This window comes from Coregonus lavaretus, assembly GCF_964263955.1.
Source record: "Coregonus lavaretus genome assembly, chromosome: 16".
NCBI lineage: Eukaryota > Metazoa > Chordata > Actinopteri > Salmoniformes > Salmonidae > Coregonus > Coregonus lavaretus.
This window is the reverse complement of record NC_140003.1, coordinates 2,524,105-2,547,174: the sequence shown is the minus strand read 5'-3', so window position 1 is coordinate 2,547,174 and position 23,070 is coordinate 2,524,105. Positions and strand designations below refer to the sequence as shown.

Below are 23,070 nucleotides of genomic sequence, written 5' to 3'. Positions count from 1 at the left end.
GGCTGAGGATCTCGCTGTCTGTGGTCACGCAGCGGCGGTAATAACAAGGTGTGCAGGTGCCCATGCGCGCGCCAGGCCTTTACCTCTTCCTAAGGCGTGCACTGATTTCCTAATACCCATTTCAGACATTATATGCGGTATGTTAGGACTACATGTACAAAATAGAACGCAATGTTAATATGACCCCCTTTCAAACAGCCCCTTATTGACCACTTATTATTTATAAATGTCAGTGAGTAACTGGCAAATTGGGAGGGGTGGGGTGGGGTGGGGTGGGGGGTTAAACCATGGGGGCTGATTGCAGTTCAAATTAGGGAGGTGTTAAACAATGAAAGTGTTAATACATTTACCTGCAAAAAAGCAGAGAACCATTCACACAGACCTGATACCAGTTTTTTGCTTACAGGATCTGTGAAAATTGCAGGAATCATGACTAGGTCTTAAGGTGGCTTTTATTTTTCCAGTTTTTTTTTACCCCTACCCCTTTCAGATTTACGAAAAAGCAGGTATAAAAATGCAGGCGTGGTAAATTAATGGGATTTAGGTCTGTGTATGAAAGGGATATTAGAAAGTCAGTGATATGTATAGGCTACCAATGCTAATATAGCTGGTCCAAATTATGCAATTTGCGTCACTCTGTAGCATTGAATAAACTGTATCAGCTTTATACAAATGAATGCATGCTGTTTACTGGGAGCAATACAAAAGCTTTGAGAACCGTGTATTTGACTTGTCAATAATGTCATTCAACTATAAAACCAGCACGTTACCATTTTTATTACATTTACATTTTAGTCATTTAGCAGACGCTCTTATCCAGAGCGACTTACAGTTAGTGAGTACATACATTTTCATACTGCCCCCCCGTGGGAATCGAACCCACAACCCTGGCGTTGCAAACGCCATGCTCTACCAACTGAGCTACACGGGACCTACGTCATCAGTATCAATTAATTAATTTGTGAAGACCAATACCTTAAACATACATTGAATTCATGTTCAAATTAAGGAACCTGGAATATAGCCTAATTACATTTAGAAATAGCTAAATAAAATGCAGAGAACATTTATAAATTGAACCAGAAAGCGAAACAGTGACAGGTGAAGTTGGAAATGTAAGTTTAAATATTGTCAAATTTTGAAGGTCCCTTGGGATAGGCCTATGTCAGGAAGCAGCGTCACTAAACAAACAACACTTTCCACCTCCAAAGTTATTGAGCATTCCATGAAAGGGCCTCCAGATCTGACAAGCAATATAACCGCGCCTACACCGAGCTCCAACATATAAAAATGAAAAGTTGGAGGGACTTTGTCACACTGTAACGACTCATTACCATTGGCCCCGACACCCTGACTCAGTTTATTAGCCTCCTAGCAACTGCAGACAAAGAGGCCGGGTTTTAGTGGGATCCGCCGGGGCCGGGCTTGCCTTTGATCTGTGCCCGTTAAGGAGAGGGGAGTAAGGGGGAGTCAGGGCCCGAGCACCCGGGGGTTGGTGCGCAGAGAGAGGGTCCCTACCCCATTGAAGTTGAAATGTAAAATGGTTAGGGTTGGGGTTAAGGTTAGGGCTTAGGGTAAGGACGTCCCAAGGATCCCGGATAGCACTAACCGCAGAGAGAGGGGACTGGTCTGTCCCAATCATGCGAAATTCATAAGTCGCAGTCCATTGAAGGGGGCATTAGCTTTCACCATAACACAAGGACAGACAGATAGACAAATAGGCTACCATTATAGAAGTATTAGGATAAAATCTTACATCTGATAATTTTCAGATAAATTATTATTTGGTAGCCTATGAAATAGCCAATTCAGACCGTGCAGTCACTTTTAGAACATTTTGTCCACAATGATTCCGGATTTCAGCCGCCTCGCTCAGTCTCTCTGTCTGTCTCTGCTGCACTGACTGACACGTATTTATTCACAGACAATAGGCCTCTCCAAATGAAGTTAGTGATGCTAAAGCACTAGAGACCACTGCAGATTGATACCGTAGTCCTTATTTAATATTGCGAATAACATGTTCAATAGAGATCTAAAAATGAAAGTGTAGGCCTAGTAATATTTATAAACGTGCCTACAACAAACATTAACAAACACAAATTATTATGCTATTTATGAAATTTTGTTAATTTGGAAGATGATAACCTATAATCCATTAAATAATGTATTATATTTATAGGCTAATATCAAACAGTTTTAAATTGAACGGGTATAGTAAAGCCCATAGTTTTTTTTAGGCCTTTTTGGGCCTTAGTTTTCTTTTAAAATGCGTTCAAAAATCAAACATCAATTTCCGTTTTCTCTATATGTTTCCTCAATGGGTGGATTATTTTACATCCTAGCTTGTCTCATATGGGCCATTTCATGAAAATAATACAAATGATTTGAAAAATAAAATATTTTACCACTGTGACTACACGCCCATCACACACATTTTGAACCAAGAGTCTTAATGTATTTTTTTTAAATTAAAGTAATTTTTCATTAATTTAAAACTCTTAAATAATACAAACACTGATTCATTGATTTTTTTCCAAAATACAAATAACATGAAAAAACTAAAACCTTATTTTGTTCAAATAGGCTACTTCTAAATCGAAATATATTTTGACTCTTCAAATGTTCTAAAAAAAGACAATTATCTCTGCAAAAATGGTATCAAATGAGAACTGTAGCCTGATCACTTACAGATGAAAATGAGAGAGACAGGTGTAACAGTAGGCTAGTCTTCTCAGGAGACTTCTTATAGTATCTCAAAGGAGTTGACACTGAAAAAGGCAGGCCTACAGTAAATTATAGGAAATCTGAATACAGCTAATTGGAGAGTTAACGAGTTAAATCACATTACATGTAACATTGCCTCATCAACTCATCATTATGCTACAAATGCCTCAAAATCACTTTAAGACTTTAATTGTCAAACTGTGTGGTCAAGGACTCTAGTGTCTATAATTTAAACTAGTTGTTTTATTGCATGGGACTACTCTTTTGTTGAAATTAATTTGTTGCATATTGTCATTAGCACACTATTAAAATAATGAAGTCCGTATTTGGGCATCCCCGGCAGGAAATTAAGCAAATAAAACAGTCTTTACCACCTGCCACCCGGGTACCATCAAGATTAATGGAAAAATATGTAAAACATTTCATTTAAATGTTCATCTGACACTGTTTTGCATGCATGTTCTCTGCTCTGTCATATGGTCATAATTTATGAAAGCAATCTGGATCAACATAACTGGGGCTATGAAAACAGCCTCCCAGCCGAATAGATTCCCATCTCCATTTTGTTGAGTGAGGTTATAATCGAGTTAATTGCTATTTACTCTCTCTGGGAATACCAGCAAAATGTATTTAAATGCATCTGTCATTGCCAGGGCTGAGAAGATCATGTCAGTTCCATTAAAGACACGTCTTGGAGAATTACACTGGATAAATAGGCAGGAGTGATGGAGAAACAACCACAAAAATGTTTCAGTCAAATCAATTACACACCAAAATAACAACTAGTGGTAACTTAAATAGTGTGAAATAAGGTAGCCCTAAAGGTATCATTGATTTGTCTGACTAAACTTTGAGACAGGTCAATGGCTGATGAACCTGACCTGCAAAAGAGTAGTGTTGCATATTGTAGCCTGGAATCCAAACTGAATTACACTCCATTTCACTATAGTTACACTTCAGTTAAACAGAATGGATTCAGTTAGGATTCCAGAGTATACTGTTATTGTACTCAGACAGAAACACATGGCAACGTTTCAACACCAGGTGGATCTCCATACCCCCTTGACCTGCAACTCGGATCCAAATATCTCTAACAACGCTTGGTACACATAGGCATGAATGGCAGGCCTATTTTGCAGCCAAGTATAATTTGATGTGATATGACAATGCTGTCAATATTGTGCTAAGATAGTCCACTAAATAAATACCTGTTTGATACTTCCAGAGAAGGAGTGACATGGGTGGAGAGTAGCCCCACCAGATATTTCCTGGGCACAGACACAGGGCACAGACAGGGTAGCATGCAACTCTGGTACAGGCCACATAACCCGATAGGCTACTGCATTCAGAGAACTGATGGGTTATGCCACTAGGGTTTGAATTATGGGGTTGAATACCTAGGGGTGCTGGGCACTTTTATGATACAGTATAAATGTGGGAACACCCAGAGCCATTGGAAATGTCAATGTTGGTCTTTCCCACTGCTTCAGGGCATCCCTAAGAATCAATGCATCATTTAAACATGTCAGGAAGTTTTACCGTATTGTCAACTCTCTTCTAAAAAACAACTACATTTTCTGAACACACAGAACCATGTTTATGTGTGATATTCCCATTCATAGTTGAGGTTTGTAAAAACATATACATAACAGTAATATCAAGCTTTCAGAACAGCCTGCACTTTTGGGACTATATTTCTTTGTAAGAAATTACAATTATTAAACTATATATTTGAACGCATGCAGGTCTGCTTTTAAGACACTAGCCTTTACACTCAAGTCCCCCCAAAACGACACTTGCATTATTCACACTTAGGCCTCCCAAACACACGCACACACTTCAGAGGGGGTTCCCTGAGCCCGTTTGTGGAATAAGCAGAAGTCAACTTCAGACGCTCCTGTCACCCAATCATAGCGACCGAATAGCAGGTGGAAAATGAGATTGAGGCAAAAACAAACAGAATACCATGACAAAATCACAACTAAATAAAAGCGAAAGGCAAAATAAGTGGGAAGGAGTGAGAAAGAGGTGTGAGTGTGACAGAGAGAGAGAGATGGAGAGATATGTGGCCAAATGCCAAGGAGACAGCTTATTGTTGGGTTTTTTGGCTGGGCACAGTGGTGGCTTCAATCTTTTTGTCTGGCTTTGGCCTGGTACAGACCTGAGAACCCGCTCCAGACACAATAGATCGTACAGCAGCGAGTCTAAATTACACACACACGCACACGCACACACACACACACACACACTGTATTTCTGTTTCATTACCATGGCCACCATGAACCATTCAACACATTATCCCTCAGTTCACAGTTAATGGCTGTGTCGCAGCAGTTAGAAAAACAATCTTATCACAGAAGGAGGGAAGTAAAAACAGAGAAATATGGACAATTGTTCATTTTCATTTTGAGATAACTGGTCAAAGTGTGTGTGCGAGAGACAGTGTGTCTGTGTTCGTATGCCTCTCTGGTGCAGAGGTCAGCGAGGGCCTGATGCCCAGTTCAATCGTATTAATACGGCCCCTTCAAGGAGAACACCGGCCCTCAGTCCACACACAAAGACCTCAGCTTTACTGATGGGAAAAACCTCAGATTGTTGCTTTACCTAAATGCGCTGAGGCTCTTTAGTAAACAGAGCTTTGATGTGGGGCTGAGTGCTGGGGCTCAAAGGAGTGTGTGTGTGTCTGTTAGTGTGAGAGAGAGAGAGAGAGAGAGAGAGAGAGAGAGAGAGAGAGAGAGAGAGAGAGAGAGAGAGAGAGAGAGAGAGAGAGAGAGAGAGAGAGAGAGAGAGAGAGAGAGAGAGAGAGAGAGAGAGAGAGAGAGAGAGAGTGTGTGTATGTGTGTTTGTGCCCAAAGTGCCCAGCCTGAATGGAAAAACAACAGCGTCTTGTTGTGTTTGTTTAGCCTTTCCCCCGGCTGGACCCTGGAGGTGGGTGAGCATCTGTCATGACCCAGGAGAGGCAGGAGGCACAGGCACACACACACACTGCCAAAAAGTGCCCGCACCCCTAGCGTAACCCTGGATGCTCCATCACCACATGAAAAAATACTATAGTATAAACACTGTAGTATTACAATAATTTAAAAAACTGTAGCAATTGCAGACTGTAATGTTGTTTTGCGGACTGTACTGTAGTACTTACTTTTTACTATAGTATAAATACTGTAGTATTAGTATAGTAAAAAAAAAAACTATTGTATATACTATTGTATTTACAGTAGTGTTTTAGCGGACTAGTATACTGTAGTATTTATGTGGTGTTTTTGCGGACATTACTGTAGTATTTACTATAGTGCTTTTGTTTGATGATCTTTGACATAGAAGTGGGGGCTTTCTCCTTGAGGAAACCTACTGGACAAATACTAAAAGAGCACATTTTCCATAACCTGTAGGTAGGTAGGACTGGGTTCTGAACAGATATTTCATAGCTTCTGCTCTTTTCTATAACATGTAGGGAACACAATATGGTCTATACTTGGCATGTAGGTTTCTCACTTATGGGTGGCGGGAGGGCAATGGGCAGGGTATAGGCAAATTAAGTACTGTAGTATTACTATAGTTAAAAAACGGTAGTGTTTTTGCTGACTTTACTGTAGTGTTTTTGCTGAGTGTCGTATACTGCAGTATTTACTATAGTACTCTACAGTATACTACAACATTCTATAGTAAGTACTACACATGATCGAGGGATACTACAGTGTGTCAAAGGATACTACAGATTCTACAGACTATAACAGTTTACTACATAATTCTATAGTAAGTACTGTAGTATTCTATAGTAAACTGTAGTATCTTTTCACGTGGGTTACCATTGAAACAACTGCAGTCTTTTCACACCCATCGTGCCAACCCGAACCGTACTGTGCTGGCATGGATATTTTCTTCTCAAATTGTCCTTTCCAACATGGTTCCAGCAACGATGGCGCGTGCGCAACCAAGCCAGCGCAGTTTGGCACGGTCAGTAGTATGAAAAGTGTCAAATAATATCCTGCTTTACGACATGAACATCAGAGTCTAAAACATTAACCTTAAACCTGTCATTCTTACCACAAAGACACTGTAGGATATGAATATCAAACATTTGGTGCTTTATCAGTGAACAAATTCATCAACTGCATTTAATTTATCAACAATAATAAATTTCATTTCATTAACACAACAAACAAATCAACATCAATACAATCTAGAATTCAAGTGACTTTATACACCAGGCGTAGTGGGAAGTTTATGAAATGTTGGTGCTTTGTTCCAGCTGATAAATCTGGCTGGTGGAAGAGTTTGGGGTGTCCGGTGGTGTCCAGTCTCCTCTTGCTAACGCCAAGGTATACATAAAAGTGACACTTCTCACTGTCTCTCAACTTGTCTAGTTTTTTCCTCCTCTCATTTCACTCCTCTGGTTCTTTCCTCCCCCCATATCTTCTTCCCGAGCGCCTCACTTCCCCGTGACGGCGGCAGCTAGCGTTACGATGTTCTGAGCCTGCTTCACTGAGGGCATGTCGATCATACTGCCCCGGAAGGTGAAGGCACCCTGGAGACAGGAGAAGAGGTCAGTGGAGAATACTGGAGAAGCTATTGTGCATCCCAATAATATCTCCTTTCTCCTGAAGTGTGCATTTGTTCACTTTCCTTTCAAGTATATGGAAACTCCCTCTAGTCCACGCCTACACCAATCCAATGCTTTTAATTCTCGTGGGGAGTAGTGAACGAGTGCACATTCAGGAGGAAGGAGAGATGATTGGGACTCAACCAGCGAATGCAGCTTCCTTATCTCCTCCCCTTCATCTGCACTGGTTGGAAAAGACTTGACAGGTAAAAACATTTTGTGGAAGCTCATCACTAGGCTGGCTTACACCTGGTGAGATCATTTCAGATTGGTCCAACGAAGTAGAGGAGGAAAGGAATAAAAAAACAACAACAACGGGTCAGCACAGGGGTCAAATCCTAACTTGAGGTCTTGCACGTGTTGCTCCAAATTTCAGGAACCTTTTGGGGTAATAAAAGTTCACAGCTAAGAGAGAACAGTGTTCGACTTTCATTTCAGAGTCATTAGCACCTCACCAAAAGTGTGCGAAAAACCCCCACAAAAACCAACCAAAACAACTGGCCCTACTCATAACAACTCTTATCATGGCTTGATATTGACTATTTTGCTGCAGAACACCATTAATATGGACAGGAGATATGTTCATATATTGACCTACAAATTATGATATTTCAGCATCTTTATTTAACAGACTATTACCAGACTAAAAAGCGGACATTTCTGATCAGCTCATCAGCCAGTTACTTCACAAGCAACCTACAATATCCTGAGCTCAGTTTGCTAAACGAGGGAAAACATTTTCTAAAACTAGACAATATGAATAAGAAGACATTGGCTAGGCATTCACAGTCAATAACGACTGAGAGCGTTCATGAAGAAACAAACGCCGCTGGGTCAGACAAAGAGAACGACTCTGCTCTCTGCTCAAACGCCTTAGACAACACGCACACACACCAGGGCTGGGTAGGATGGGTCCCTAGGGCAATGCTTAGTGTAGGCAGGGCAGAGGCCGGCTGGCAAAGAGAGAGAGAGGTGTGGGGCAAATTGTGTATTACTCACACCAGCCTCTCCCTCAATAGGCAGACAGCCCACAGAGCACTACACACAGGAGGCAACGATGCACTAAATTAGAAACAATAATCGAATCAAATCAAATGTTATTTGTCACATGCGCCGAATACAACAAGTGTAGACCTTACTGTGAAATGCTTACTTAGAAGCTTTTAACCAACAATGCAGTTTTAAGAAAATAGGTTAAGAAATTATTTACTAAATAAACTAAAGTAAAATATAAAAAAGTAACACAATAAAATAACAATAATGAGGCTATATACAGGGGGTACCGAGTCAATGTGCGAGGGTACAGGTTAGTCAAGATAATTTGTACATGTAGGAAGGGGTAAAGTGACTATGCATAGATAATAAGCAGCGAGTAGCAGCAGTGTAAAAACAAAGGGGGGCGGGGGGGGTGTACGTCAATGCAAATAGTCCGGGTGGCCATTTGATATTTAATATTCTACACTTAATTTACCCCTCCGTCCCACACCAATCCATATTCCAACCCCAAATCTACTGTACTGACTCTGCAGTGGCGTGTATACAGAAAAGGACATTAACGATTAAGAGGTGTGTGTGTGCGTGTACAGTGCATTCGAAAAGTATTCAGACCCATTTACTTTTTCCACATTTCGTTACATTACAGCCTTATTCTAAAATATATTAAATAAATAAAAATCCTCATCAATCTACACACAATACCCCATAATGACAAAGCGAAAACAGGTTTTTAGAAATGTTTCGATACGCCATCCCATCTGGTTTTGGTTTAGTGGAACTATCAATTTTTTTCCAACAGGACAATGACCCAACACACCTCCAGGCTGTGTAAGGGCTATTTTACCAAGAAGGAGAGTGATGGAGTGCTCCATCAGATGACCTGGCCTCCACAATCCCCCGACCTCAACCCAATTGAGATGGTTTGGGATGAGTTGGACGGCAGAGTGAAGGAAAAGCAGCCAGAAAGTGCTCAGCATATGTGGGAACTCCTTCAAGACCGTTGGAAAAGCATTCCAGGTGAAGCTGGTTGAGAGAATGCCAAGAGTGTTGCAAAGCTGTCATCAAGGCAAAGGGTGGCTATTTGAAGAATCTCAAATATAAAATATACTTTGATTTGTTTAACACTTGTTTGGTTAATACATGATTCCATATGTGTTATTTCATAGTTTTGATGTCTTCACTATTATTCTACAATGTAACATTTTTTAAAATTAAGAAAGACCCTTGAATGAGTAGGTGTGTCCAAACCTTTGACTGGTAGTGTATGTTCTCTTTATATTTTCTTGCACATAATGGCATAGTGTGAGCCATCCTGTAATGTGTATTTGAATGCACTTATGCACTGATGTCGTCCTGTGAATTTCTTTATAAAGTCCTAAGCAATAACACGTTAATAAAAATGTCTTAACTCTACATTTTGCAGTTGACTACTATACTTGATTTACCTTTCCCTGCTTCTGGTACTCGTCAAAGCCAGCGATGAGTTCTGTAGCCCACTGGACCCTCTCCTGACTGGGGGAGAACTCCTCCTGTACCGCCTGGACCTGGTTGGGGTGGATCACCTGCTTACCTGTATAGGGAAAAGGAAAATACATACATGTACATTAGCAAATAATGTACATGAATACAGAAATGTCAATAATATCTTCAAGCGAATAACTTAACAATCATCTGCTTATCTGCATAGGGAAAAATATAAATATAGCCTACATTATACAGTACATTTTCTACAAGCATAAAGAAACACCAACAACATCGCAAAATTAATACAACTATTTCATGCTTTATCTGTGGCTTACTGAGGCTTACTGAGACATTCAACACAACTGCTAACTACTTGGTACAAAATGGAACATGTTGGTGCTTTTCAAATTACTTGGTAAAATTATAATAATGTATTTCTTAACATGTTATTTTATCAACAAAGACCAGATAAATAGTGGACTGTAAAATAAAGTGTCACTGTGATTAAACTATTTTTGTAGAGGCTTTTATACTGTTGTATTGGAAGGTAGCCATCCACAAGCTGCTCTTTCTCTGGCAGGCGAGGTGTCTGTGCCCAGCCGGTGGCCCCACATTCGATTGGTGTTTGTTTGTGTTTTCAGTCAGTGTGTGCTTGGTTGGTGGCCCTGTGTTCAGTAGGTGTGTGTGTGTGTTGGCCAGTGTGTGTGTTTGTGTCTGTGTTCCGTCAGGGTCTCTCAGACTGTATATGGGACACCGTGGGGCGAGAGGAAGTGATGCATCACAAGTATCATGGGGTGTCCCCTCCATTTTGTCCTTGAGCGGCACCGTATCGTGGCTGTACCTCGGCTGTAGAGGAGAAACTTTGCTGCACGCTTAGTTACGCTTCAATCTCAGCCTGAACCCGTCTGGAACAGGACCCTGACTGCTGCTTAACAGGCTTGTGAGAGCTCGAAGAATACACACAGTAAGCATATCATTGTTAGTCTATACCTGTTGTTAACGAAGCATGTGACAAATACAATTTTGATTTGACATACACACACAGGCAGGCTGGAAGACTGACATGCACACAGGCAGGCACATACACACAGGTAGGCACACACACACACACACACACACACACAAAAGCACACACACACACACACACACACACACACACAAAAGCACACACACACACACACACACACACACACAGCAATAATTCACTGCAGGTGTACATGCTATTAAGTAATAATAATGTAACAATTCAGCTGCCAAATTCTAATGTACAATCATTCTCACCAGTCTAAGAAAATATCACAGTATTAAAAAGATAATGATTCAAATCGGATCTATTCCATATCTCCGTTCTCCCAAACCCCAAAAAGAGCATAATTTTCTCTGAACCAACCAATTCTCTCCAAGTCCAAATAATCCCCAACCAGTCAAACAAGACAATGCCAAAAGACCAAGAAACACCACCTTTTCGCCCCTGTATGTCTGTACTTCACAACATTTACGTCATTTAGCAGACACTGTTATCCAGAGCAACTTACAGGAGCAATGAGGGTTAAGTGCCTTGCTCAAGGTTTTTCACCTATATCGGCTTGGGGACTCGAAACAGCGACCTTTTGATTACTGGCCAAACGCTCTTACCGCTAGGCTACCCGCCACCCAACTAACAAGGCGTTAAACACATTCTGACACAATCCACAATCCTCATAAGTCTCAGAGCTAATGCACAGCGCTCTGCACTGCCATTTTCTTTTCTTATTTAACCATAATGTAACTAGGCAAGTCAGTTAAGAACAAATCCTTAGTTACAATGACGGCCTACCAAATGGCAAAAGGCCTCCTGCTGGGACGGGGGCTGGGATAAAAAAAAATTATATATAGGACCAAACACACATCACAACCATAACCCTGTGAACATTGACAGATCAAACTTGTAGTGATAACCTTAACTTCTGAAACGTCTTGCGGGAGCGACAGGCCCTGGCAGTTGCCAGCAGGTTCTCATCACTTTAGGACTTAAAGCTGTCTCACAAAACAAATCCTTCAAGGTAGCAGAGAGAAGAGAAGAGTTAGTGCTAGCAGGCAGGCAGTTATCGCTAGGCTAGCAGAAAGGAGCCCAGCAAAGAAAAACTAAACTAGACCCCAATCTGCCCCTCTCATCCTGGTTAAACCCTGAGAAACAGTGTCTGCCTTTTCTGTTTCACTTAAGAGTGTAGTTTGATAATGCTTTGTGAAAATAATTTAAAAATACATTTTCATTGGAGGTATATTTATTTATGTGACGGTGTTTGAATTCAAAAACATACGAATGTGTGTGTGTGAGCAAATTAAGTATATGTGTGAGTGTGTGTGTTGGAGTATCAGTGTGAGTGAGTGTGTAGAGTCCTGTGAGTGTGCATAGAGTCAGTGCAAAAAAATAAAAAATAAAATATCAATTCAGATAGTCTGTGTAACCTTTTTGTTAGCTATTTAGCAGTCTTATGGCTTGGGGATAGAAGCTGTTCAGGAGCCTGTTGATGTCAGACTTGTTGCTCCGGTACCGCTTGCCGTACGGAAGCTGATAGAACAGTCTATGGCTTGGGTGGCTGGAGTCTAACAATTCTCTGGGCCTTCCTTTCATACCGCCTGATATAGAGGTCCTAGATGGCAGGGAGTTTGGCCCTGGTGATGTACTGGGCTGTCTGCACCACCCTCTGTAGCACCATGCGATCGAGGGCGGTGCAGTTGCCATACCAAGCAGTGATGCAGCTAGTCAAGACGCTCACAATGGTGCAGCTGTAGAACGTTTTGGAGGATTTGAGGGCCCATGTGTCACGCCCTGGCTCGGGGGACTCTCGTATGTTGAGCCAGGGTGTTAGTTTCTATGTTTTTCATTTCTATGTTGGCCAGGGTGGCTCCCAATCAGAGACGGCTGTAGCTCGTTGTCTCTGATTGGGAGTCATACTTAGGTAGCCGTTAGGCTTTCATTCGTTGTGGTTTCTTGTTCTTATTTGGTTTGTGTTAAACCGTAGACGTCACGTTATCGTCTGTTGTTTTGATCGTGTGATCATTCTCTAAATAAATATGTTCACCCTCAACGCTGCGCCTTGGTCCTCCTCCTTAGACGATCGTGACAGAAGAAACCACCTCGACTGGATCAAGCAGCGTGACGAGGAGAGAGGATGGACTTGGGAGGAGATGAGTGCGAGTCTGGCAAGAGGGATGGAGGCCTTGGCCACGGGTAGGAGTGAAGCCCATACATTTTTTAGGGGGGGGCTAACGCCGTGGACGACGGGGCAGCAGGAGGCCGCCAGGTTACGGGAGTCACTGGTCACCAGGGGGAAGGAGGATGTAGAGGCACGGCGAGAGGTACTGGCGTGTGTTGCCAGTCCGGGCCGGCCTGTTCCTGATCCCCACGTAGGGCCAGTGGTGTGTGTTCCCAGTACGGTCCGGCCTGTTCCTGCTCCCCGCACCAAGTCAGTGGTGCGCTTCGTCAGCCCGGCTCGGCCCGTTCCTGCTCCCCGCACCAAGTCAGTGGTGCGCTTCGTCAGCCCGGCTCGGCCCGTTCCTGCTCCCCGCACCAAGTCAGTGGTGCGCTTCGTCAGCCCGGCTCGGCCCGTTCCTGCTCCCCGCACCAAGTCAGTGGTGCGCTTCGTCAGCCCGGCTCGGCCCGTTCCTGCTCCCCGCACCAAGTCAGTGGTGCGCTTCGTCAGCCCGGCTCGGCCCGTTCCTGCTCCCCGCACCAAGTCAGTGGTGCGCTTCGTCAAACCGGCTCGGCCCGTTCCTGCTCCCCGCACCAAGTCAGTGGTGCGCTTTGTCAGCCCGGCTCGGCCCGTTCCTGCTCCCCGCACCAAGTCAGTGGTGCGTTTCGTCAGCCCGGTTTGGCCCGCTCCTGCTCCCCGCACCAAGTCAGGGGTGCGTTTCGTCAGCCCGGCTCGGGCCGTCCCTGCTCCCCACACCAAGCCAGTGGTGTGCGTCGTCAGTCCGGCACAGCCCGTGCCTGTTCCACTGGTGCCTGGTTCAGCACGGGTCAGCTGCTTCACGCCGGAGCTAGAGCAATCCGCTCCACCAGTGTGCAGTCCAGCTCCGGTCAGCAGGGCCAGACCGGACCAGGGGTACTTTGGGGGGTTAGAGAGCGAGTGGGGATCATGCCCGGAGCCGGATCCGCCGCCAAGGCGGAGTGCCCACCCGGTCCCTCCCCTGTTGTGTTTGGTTGGCGCGGTCGGAGTCCGCGCCTTTAGGGGGGGGTACTGTCACGCCCTGGCTCGGGGGACTCTCGTATGTTGAGCCAGGGTGTTAGTTTCTATGTTTTTCATTTCTATGTTGGCCAGGGTGGCTCCCAATCAGAGACGGCTGTAGCTCGTTGTCTCTGATTGGGAGTCATACTTAGGTAGCCGTTAGGCTTTCATTCGTTGTGGTTTCTTGTTCTTATTTGGTTTGTGTTAAACCGTAGACGTCACGTTATCGTCTGTTGTTTTGATCGTGTGATCATTCTCTAAATAAATATGTTCACCCTCAACGCTGCGCCTTGGTCCTCCTCCTTAGACGATCGTGACACCATGCCAAATCGTTTCAACCTCCTGAGGGGGAAGAGGCGCTGTCGTGTTTCTTCACGACTGTGTGCATGTGTTGTGGACCAAATCAAATCAAATTTTTTTGCCACATGCGCCGAATACAACAGGTGTAGACATTACAGTGAAATGCTTACTTACAAGCCCTTAACCAACAAAAAGTTTAAAAAGGACCATTTTAAGTCCTTAGTTATTTGGACACCGAGGAACTTGAAGCTCTCGACCCGCTCCACTAAAGTGGACCCAATGTGGATGGGGGCGTGCTCGCCCCTCCATTTCCTGTAGTCCACGATCAGCTCCTTGGTCTTACTGACGTTGAGGGAGAGGTTGTTGTCCTGGCACCACACTGCCAGGTCACTGACTTCCTCCCTGTAGGCAGTCTCATCATCGCCGGTGATCAGGCCTACCACCGCCGTGTCGTCAGCAAACTTGATGATGATGCTGGAGTCGTGTGTGGTCACGCAGTCGTAGGTGAACAGGGTGTACAGGAGGGGACTAAGCACACACCCCTGTGGGTCCCCTGTGTTGAGGGGGTCAGCGTGGTGGAGGGGATGGTGCCTAAACCTCACCACCTAAGGTCGGACCATCCGGTTGCAGAGGGAGGTTTTCAGTTCCAGGGTCCCAAGCTTGGTGACGAGCTTGGAGGGGACTATGATGTTGAACACTGAGCTGTGGTCAATAGTCAATAAACAGCATTCTCACATAGGTATTTATCTCATCTAGGTGGGTGAAGGCAGTGTGGAGTGCAATTGAGATTGTGTCGTCTATGGATCTGTTGGGGCGGTGTGAAAATTGGAGTGGGTCTAGGGTGTCTGGGATGATGGAGTTAATGTGTCCCATAACCAGCGTTTCAATGCACTTCATGATTACAGATATGAGTGATACAGGGCAGTAGTCATTATGGCAGGCAGCATTATAGTTATTGGGTACAGGAATGATGGTGGTCAGCTTGTGGGGATTACAGAATGGGAAAAGGAGAGATTGAAATTTACAGTGAATATGCCTGCCAGCTGTTCTGCGCATGCTCTGAGAACACGGCCTGGAATACCGTCTGGCCCCGTGGCCTTGCGAGTGTTGACCTGATTAAAAACCTTACTCACGTCAGCCTCAGAGAGCGAGATAACCAAGTCCTCTGGGTCATCGGGGGGCCCTCATGCACAGCTAGTTGTTGTTTTGTCGAAGCGTGCCGGGTTAAGAATATGTATGTGCTCTGTAATATGAACTTTCAATTATCTTACAGTTTCCAACATAATAATAGCCACATGGACACTAAAGTAAATAGAAAACAAATGTTGTTTTACAAGACATTCTACCCGACATACATGTTCTTTCCCGTATGAGTGTGAAGCAGGATGTTAGGTTGCTTCCTGTGAGCAACAGCTGCACATTTCTTTGTTTATTCACATTTTTATTTTGAAGCTCTTGTGGAAAATAGTAGAAAATATATGTAAGTAATGAATGTAAATAGTGAAAAAAACAAAGAAGCAGTATTGCAATGTGACATCATCTATAAATATGGGTGAATGTCGAGTGTTCTCCAAAGGCTGACTAAGGCTGCCGACGAAACGTGTCCGTTTGTTCTGACCTCTGCTGCTAAAAAATATATATTAAAACTTATATATTTCAGTGAATGCAGGTTTTTCCTTTCTTCAACTATATGCCTTTTGAACCCGGCACACAAATACTTTTTGTTACTACAAACATTTGAGCTGAGCACGCCAATTTCTCCTTCCCCTCTTTACCACGCATTCAGGCACTGCCAGGGTTAAAGCCGAGAAACGTATGTGTTTGTGTCTAGTGACGGGAGAGTGACAGAGCACACTGACAGACAGGGTGACTCAGGTCCCTTCACTTACACCCCATTGGCTCTCCCAAAACGCATTACTCATGCCCTCCAGCCAATCCCAGGCTGCCATGTGGTGCTGGCCCCCCATTGGAGGATTGCTATTTAGCAAAGTGCTCTCAGGCGAATGATGGGCAGGGTCCCTGGGATGCGAGTGAAATACCATTTGAAAAAAGCATAGAATTTCCACTGAGATTCGGGTAAATGCTTTCTCTATTTGCTTCTGCTGCTGATTTTTCCAGTTAAAGGAGAATTTCACAGATGGTTGCAAAATAATGCTTTGCCACCAAAACCGTTTAGTAAAAGCACAGAAAGGGCTGCCATTTTATGGTAAGACAGTGGGCGGGGGACACAAAAAGACTACACAGCTACAAAATGGACTTGCTACAAAAATCATATGGACAAGCTACAATAAATCTGATACTCTGGAAAAAATTGCTGAAAAGTCTATGACATCACATCAGAAAAATAATGTTGCTACAATTCTAAATCCTTATAAAATCACTCAAAAGAACATGAAAAACACGCCACTTTATGGTATCAGCAACATGCCCATCCTAATGGTGCTGTATGGGGTTCAGGCCTTGTCCAGGTCAATTACTGGAAAGGTACAGGCCTTTTCTGGCTTCTACTGTATTACTGCTTAAGTAGACTGTGTGGCCAGTAATAACTAAGATTATATATACGGTGCTAGCACCCATGTCTTTAAGCCACTAAGCCATAATCCACAGAGTATTGTCTTCCTTATCAAATTCAACCATTAAAGATGCCATATCTTAATTTGATCATCCTGTTGTTGCAGGAATATTTATGTGCAGCAGTAAATGCACACTTGTAGTGTATTCTAGGTCTAAAAACGCTTCTGAAGTTTGTAATTTCCACTTTAAAATGTCAGACTTGATTTGCCCTAACGAAAAATGCATCAACCCCTACAAAAAATGTCCTTTAATTATAATCCATACAATAATTCACATTTCCTGTTGTTGCAGGATTATTTTCCTGCTGTGATAAACTGGGTCAGATGAAGATACGGCGCAGTTGTCTAAGGCACTGCATCGCAGTGCTAGCTGTGCCACTAGAGATCCTGGTTCAAATCCAGGCTCTGTCGTAGCCGGCCGCGACCGGGAGACCCATGGGGCGGCGCACAATTGGCCCAGCGTCGTCCAGGGTAAGGGAGGGAATGGCCGGCAGGGATGTAGCTCAGTTGGTAGAGCATGGCGTTTGCAATGCCAGGGTTGTGGGTTCGATTCCCATGGGGGGCCAGTATGGAAAAGTAAAAAATAATGTATGCACTCACTAACTGTAAGTCGCTCTGGATAAGAGCGTCTGCTAAATGACTAAAATGTAAATGTAAATGTATGCTGTATTCACTGTCTGACCCACTCTCTCAATGTTTTGGCTTTCAAATAATTAATTATTTAGGTGTATAAACTTGGATACTTTCAAAAACCATTATGTTTAAGCCTTTGATAGGTCCACCATTTTCATTTGAAATATTTACTTATGTGCCTAATTCTACAAAATAAATCAATAGGAGATGCACAGTACATCAGATATTGTTATGCTTACACTTTTTTTGGGGGGATGCACCTTTTAAAAGACAAGCCACATATTCAGACCTTTAAGTGTATAATGGAGCCAGGAATAGAATACGAAATGATTCAGTAAGTACAATTAAGTTCTAATTCACAGCGCAAATAAAGCTAAATCAAACAGAACTCATTTAAATATAGAGTCTACCTACAGTGAGGGAAAAAAGTATTTGATCCCCTGCTGATTTTGTACGTTTGCCCACTGACAAAGAAATGATCAGTCTATAATTTTAATGGTAGGTTTATTTGAACAGTGAGAGACAGAATAACAACAACAAAATCCAGAAAAACGCATGTCAAAAATGTTATGAATTGATTTGCATTTTAATGGGAAATAAGTATTTGACCCCCTCTCAATCAGAAATATTTCTACTCCCAGGTGTCTTTTATACAGGTAACGAGCTGAGATTAGGAGCACACTCTTAAACGGAGTGCTCCTAATCTCAGCATGTTACCTGTATAAAAGACACCTGTCCACAGAAGCAATCAATCAATCAGATTCCAAACTCTCCACCATGGCCAAGACCAAAGAGCTCTCCAAGGATGTCAGGGACAAGATTGTAGACCAACACAAGGCTGGAATGGGCTACAAGACCATCGCCAAGCAGCTGATGGTGACAACAGTTGGTGTGATTATTCGCAAATGGAAGAAACACAAAATAACTGTCAAACTCCCTCGGCCTGGGGCTCCATGCAAGATCTCACCTCGTGGAGTTGCAATGATCATGAGAACAGTGAGGAATCAGCCCAGAACTTCACGGGAAGATCTTTTCAATGATCTCAAGGCAGCTGGGACCATAGTCACCAAGAAAACAATTGGGGGGGGGTTCTGCTAAGGGGACATGACAACTTCACCGCATCAAAGGGACGATGGACCTCCTTCCCTCAGCCAGGGCATTGAAAATGGGTCGTGGATTGGTATTCCAGCATGACAATGACCCAAAACACACGGCCAAGGCAACAAAGCAGTGGCTCAAGAAGCAGCACATTAAGGTCCTGGAGTGGCCTAGCCAGTCTCCAGACCTTAATCCCATAGAAAATCTGTGGAGGGAGCTGAAGGTTTGAGTTGCCAAACGTCAGCTTCGAAACCTTAATGACTTGGAGAAGATCTGCAAAGAGGAGTGGGACAAAGTCCCTCCTGAGATGTGTGCAAACCTGGTGGTCAACTACAAAAAACCTCTGACCTCTATGATTGCCAACAAGGGTTTTGCCACCAAGTACTAAGTCATGTTTTGCAGAGGGGTCAAATACTTATTTCCATAATTAAAATGCAAATTAATTTATAACATTTTTGACATGCGTTTTTCTGGATTTTTGTTGTTGTTATTCTGTCTCTCACTGTTAAAATAAACCTACCATTAAAATTATAGACTGATCATGTCTTTGTCAGTGGGCAAACATACAAAATCAGCAGGGGATCAAATACTTTTTTCCCTCACTGTATGTAATGTAATAAACTCATAATATATATTGATAATAACTAGTCCCAGTCAAACACACACATACACACTCAACACCTGTCTTTTGGACTGTAAACAGTAATAATAATTCATTTAATTTGTAAAGCACTTTTCTCACACCCAAGGCACAAAAAAAAAGTTGTGGTTAGTAGTTTGGCTGTGGTCATTAGTTGTGTGGTTCAGTAGTTGTGCGGTCAGTAGTTGTGTGGTTGTGGTCAGTAGTTGTGTGGTTCAGTAGTTGTGTGGTCAGTAGTTGTGTGGTTCAGTAGTTGTGCAGTCAGTAGTTGTGTGGTTGTAGTCAGTTGTTTTGGTAAGTAGCTGTGTGGTTGTGGTCAGTAGTTGTGTGGTTCAGTAGTTGTGTGGTCAGTCGTTTTGTGGCTGTGGTACGAAATGTATGCACTCACTACTGTAAGTCGCTCTGGATAAAAGCGTCTGCTAAATGACTAAAATGTAAAAATGACAAATGTGGTTAGTAGTTGTAGTCTGTAGTTGTGGTCAGCAGTTGTGTGGTTGTGGTTAGTAGCTGTGGTCAGTAGTTGTCATCTGTAGTTGTGTGGTCAGTAGTTGTGTGGTTTTGGTCAGTAGTTGTGTGGTTGTGGTCAGTCATTGTGGTCAGTAGCTGTCTGGTTGTGGTCAATAGTTGGGTGGTTCAGTAGTTGTGTAATCAGTGGTTGTGGTCAGTAGTTGTGGTTAGTAATTGTGTGGTTGTGGTCATTCGTTGTGTGGTTCAGTAGTTGTCTGGTCAGTTGTTTTGTGGTCAGTAGTTGTGTGGTTGTGGTCTCCTGTGGCTCAGCTGATAGAGCATGGCACCTGCAATACCAGGGTTGTGGTTTTGATTCACATGGGACCAGTAGTCAGTAGTTGTGTGGTCAGTAGTTGTGTGGTTGTGGTCAGTAGCTGAGGTCTGTAGCTGTGGTCAGTCATTGTGGTCAGTAGCTGTGTGGTTGTGGGCAGTAGTTATGTGGTCAGTAGTTGTGGTCAGTAGGGGTCAGTAGTTGTGGTCAGTAGTTTTGTGGTTAAGGTCAGTAGATGAGGTCTGTAGCTGTGGTCAATCGTTGTGGTCAGTAGTTATGGTCAGTAGCTGTGTGGTTTAGTAGCTGTGTGGCAGTAGTTGTGGTCAGTAGTTGTATGGTTGTGGTCAGTAGTTGTGGTCAGATTGATTGATTGATAGGATAGGATAGCCTGTGAAAGTTGGTTTGGTGTGTCTAGCTTGAATGGTTCAAGAGTTACCGTTGGTGAGTAATTCATGCTACTTTATGCAAATGAATATATATTTTTTAAGAATTTGAAGTCAGGACAGCCTGAATGTTTTAAAGTTAGTCTTGCAAACCCATGTTAATTTATGCAAATGTAAAAAATGGTTATAGTTCAAAAAGTATACACCGCATCAAAAATCCTTTAACAAGCAATCTAAGTTGGGCCAGACTGAACCTCACAACATTGGTTTGGAGTTGATATCATAAAAGAGGAAATACAGTGCCTTCAGAAAGTATTCACACCTCTAGACTTTTTACAAATTCTGTTGTGTTACAGCCTGAATTTAAAATGGATTAAATTGAGCTTTTTCTTGCCACTGGCTTAATTTGTAAGTCGCTCTGGATAAGAGCGTCTGCTAAATGACGTAAATGTAAATGTACACACAATACCCCATAATGTCAAAGTGGAATTGTGTTTTTTTTAAACATTTTTACAAATTAATGAAAAATGAAAAGCTGAAATGTCTTGAGTCAAAAAGTACTCAACCCCTTTGTTATGGCAAGCCTTAATAAGTTCAGAAGTAAAAATGTGCTTAACAAGTCACATAATAAGTTGAATGGACTCACTCTGTGTGCAATAATAGTGTTAAACATGATTTTTGAATGACTACCTCATCTCTGTACAACACACAAACAATTATCTGTAAGGTCCCTCAGTCGAGCAGTGAATTTCAAACACAGATTCAACCACAAAGACCAGGGAGTTTTTCCAATGCCTAGCAAAGAAGGACACATATTGGCAGGTGGGTAAAAATAGAAAAAGCAGCCATTGAATATCCCTTTGAGCATGGTGAAGTTATTAAGTACACATTGGATGGTGTATCAAAACACACAGTAACTACAAAGATACCGGTGTCCTTCCTAACTCAGTTTCCTGAAAAGGAAGGAAACCGCTCAGGGATTTCACAATGAGGCCAATGGTGACTTTAAAACAGATACAGAGTTGAATGGCTGTGATAGGAGAAAACTGAGGATGGATCAACAACATTGTAGTTACTCCACCATACCACCCTAATTGACAGAGTGAAAAGAAGGAAGTCTGTACAGAATAAAAACATTCCAAAACATGCATCCTGTTTGCAACAAGACACTAAAGTAATACTGCGAAAAATGTGGCAAAGCAATTAACCTTTTGTCCTGAATAAAAAGTGTTGTATTGGATTTGCCCCAAATATGACACATTACTGAGTACCACTCTCCATATTTTCAAGCATAGTGGTGGCATGTTATGGGTATGCTTGTAATCATTAAGGACTGGGGTGTTTTTCAGGATAAAAAAGAAACGTCAAGGAGCTAAGCACAGGCAAAATCCTAGAGGAAAACCTTGTTCAGTCTGCTTTCCATCAGACACTGGGATATGAACTCACATTTCATCAGGACAATAACTTAAAACAGAAGGTCAAATCTACACTGAAGTTGCTTACCAAGAAGACAATGAATGTTCCTGAGTGGCTGAGTTACACTTTTGACATGAATCCACTTGAAAATCTATGCAAGACCTGAAAATGGTTGTCTAGCAATGATCAACAACCAATTTGACAGAGCTTGAAGAATTTTGAAAATAATAACGGGCAAATGTTGCACAATCCAGGTGTGTAAACCTCTTAGACTCTAGAGACATACCCAGACAGACTCACAGATGTAATCACTGCCAACGGTGCTTCTACAAAGTATTGACTCTTGGGTGTGAATACTTTTGTAAATTGTTGGAAGACTGTTGGAAAAGCATTCCAGGTGAAGCTGGTTGAGAGAATGCCAAGAGTGTGCAAAGCTGTCATCAAGGCAAAGGGTGGCTATTTGAAGAATCTCAAATATAAAATATATTTTGATTTGTTTAACACTTTTTTGGTTACTACATGATTCCATATGTGTTATTTCATAGTTTTGATGTCTTCACTATTATTCTACAATGTAAAAAATAGTAAAAATAAAGAAAAACCCTTGAATGAGTAGGTGTGTTCAAACTTTTGACTGGTAGTGTATATGTATTTTTAAAAATCTTAATGTTGTTTTAATGTTTGTAGCTGAAATGGTTAAAGAGCGGTAGCATTTAAAATGTCTACCACTCTGTTCTTATTTTTGGCATTGAATCCTTGAAGTTATGTAAATGTATGCTAGAGTAATTAACACTGTTTATAGTTCATTAAGGTTTTAAAGAATTTGAAATTAGGATAGCCTTAACATGTGAAGGTTGGTTTGTTGTCTCTAGCTTGAATGATTAAAGAGTTACCGTTGGAGGGTTATATTATGCAAATTTATGCAAATGTATATTGTTATAGATGATAAAAGTTAAGAAATTTAAGTTAGGATAGCCTGAACATGTGAAAGTTGGTTTGGTGTCTCTAGCTTAAACGCCTCAAGGGATACTCTTGGTGGGACATTTTATGCAAATGGTTATAGTTAAAAAATTATATATAGTATCTTTTGACAAGCAATCTAGTAGGGTCAGTCTAAACATCTCAGCGTTGGTTTGGAGTTAATAGCTTAAGCGGTTGAAGAGGAGATAGGTCTAGACTTTTTGATTTTCTTTACCATTCTAGTCTGTCCTTTCTTTGCCATTGAAATGCATTGGTATTGTATTTTGTATT

The 23,070-nt window shown here is 42.4% G+C and overlaps 1 protein-coding gene across 1 annotated transcript in view; it reads right to left on the bottom strand.

Annotated features, from left to right (window-relative positions):
* Positions 1-6,789: 6,789 nt before the first annotated feature.
* Positions 6,790-23,070, bottom strand: part of clybl (citrate lyase beta like) — a 194,833-nt gene continuing 178,552 nt past the window's right edge. Inside the window, exons 7-8 of the mRNA XM_084179614.1 lie at positions 9,769-9,893; positions 6,790-7,252 (exon numbers count right to left, since the gene is read on the bottom strand). Of these exons, the coding sequence (XP_084035740.1) occupies positions 7,157-7,252; positions 9,769-9,893 (221 nt within the window). The 3' untranslated portion in view covers positions 6,790-7,156. The remainder of the gene's footprint in view (positions 7,253-9,768; positions 9,894-23,070) is intronic.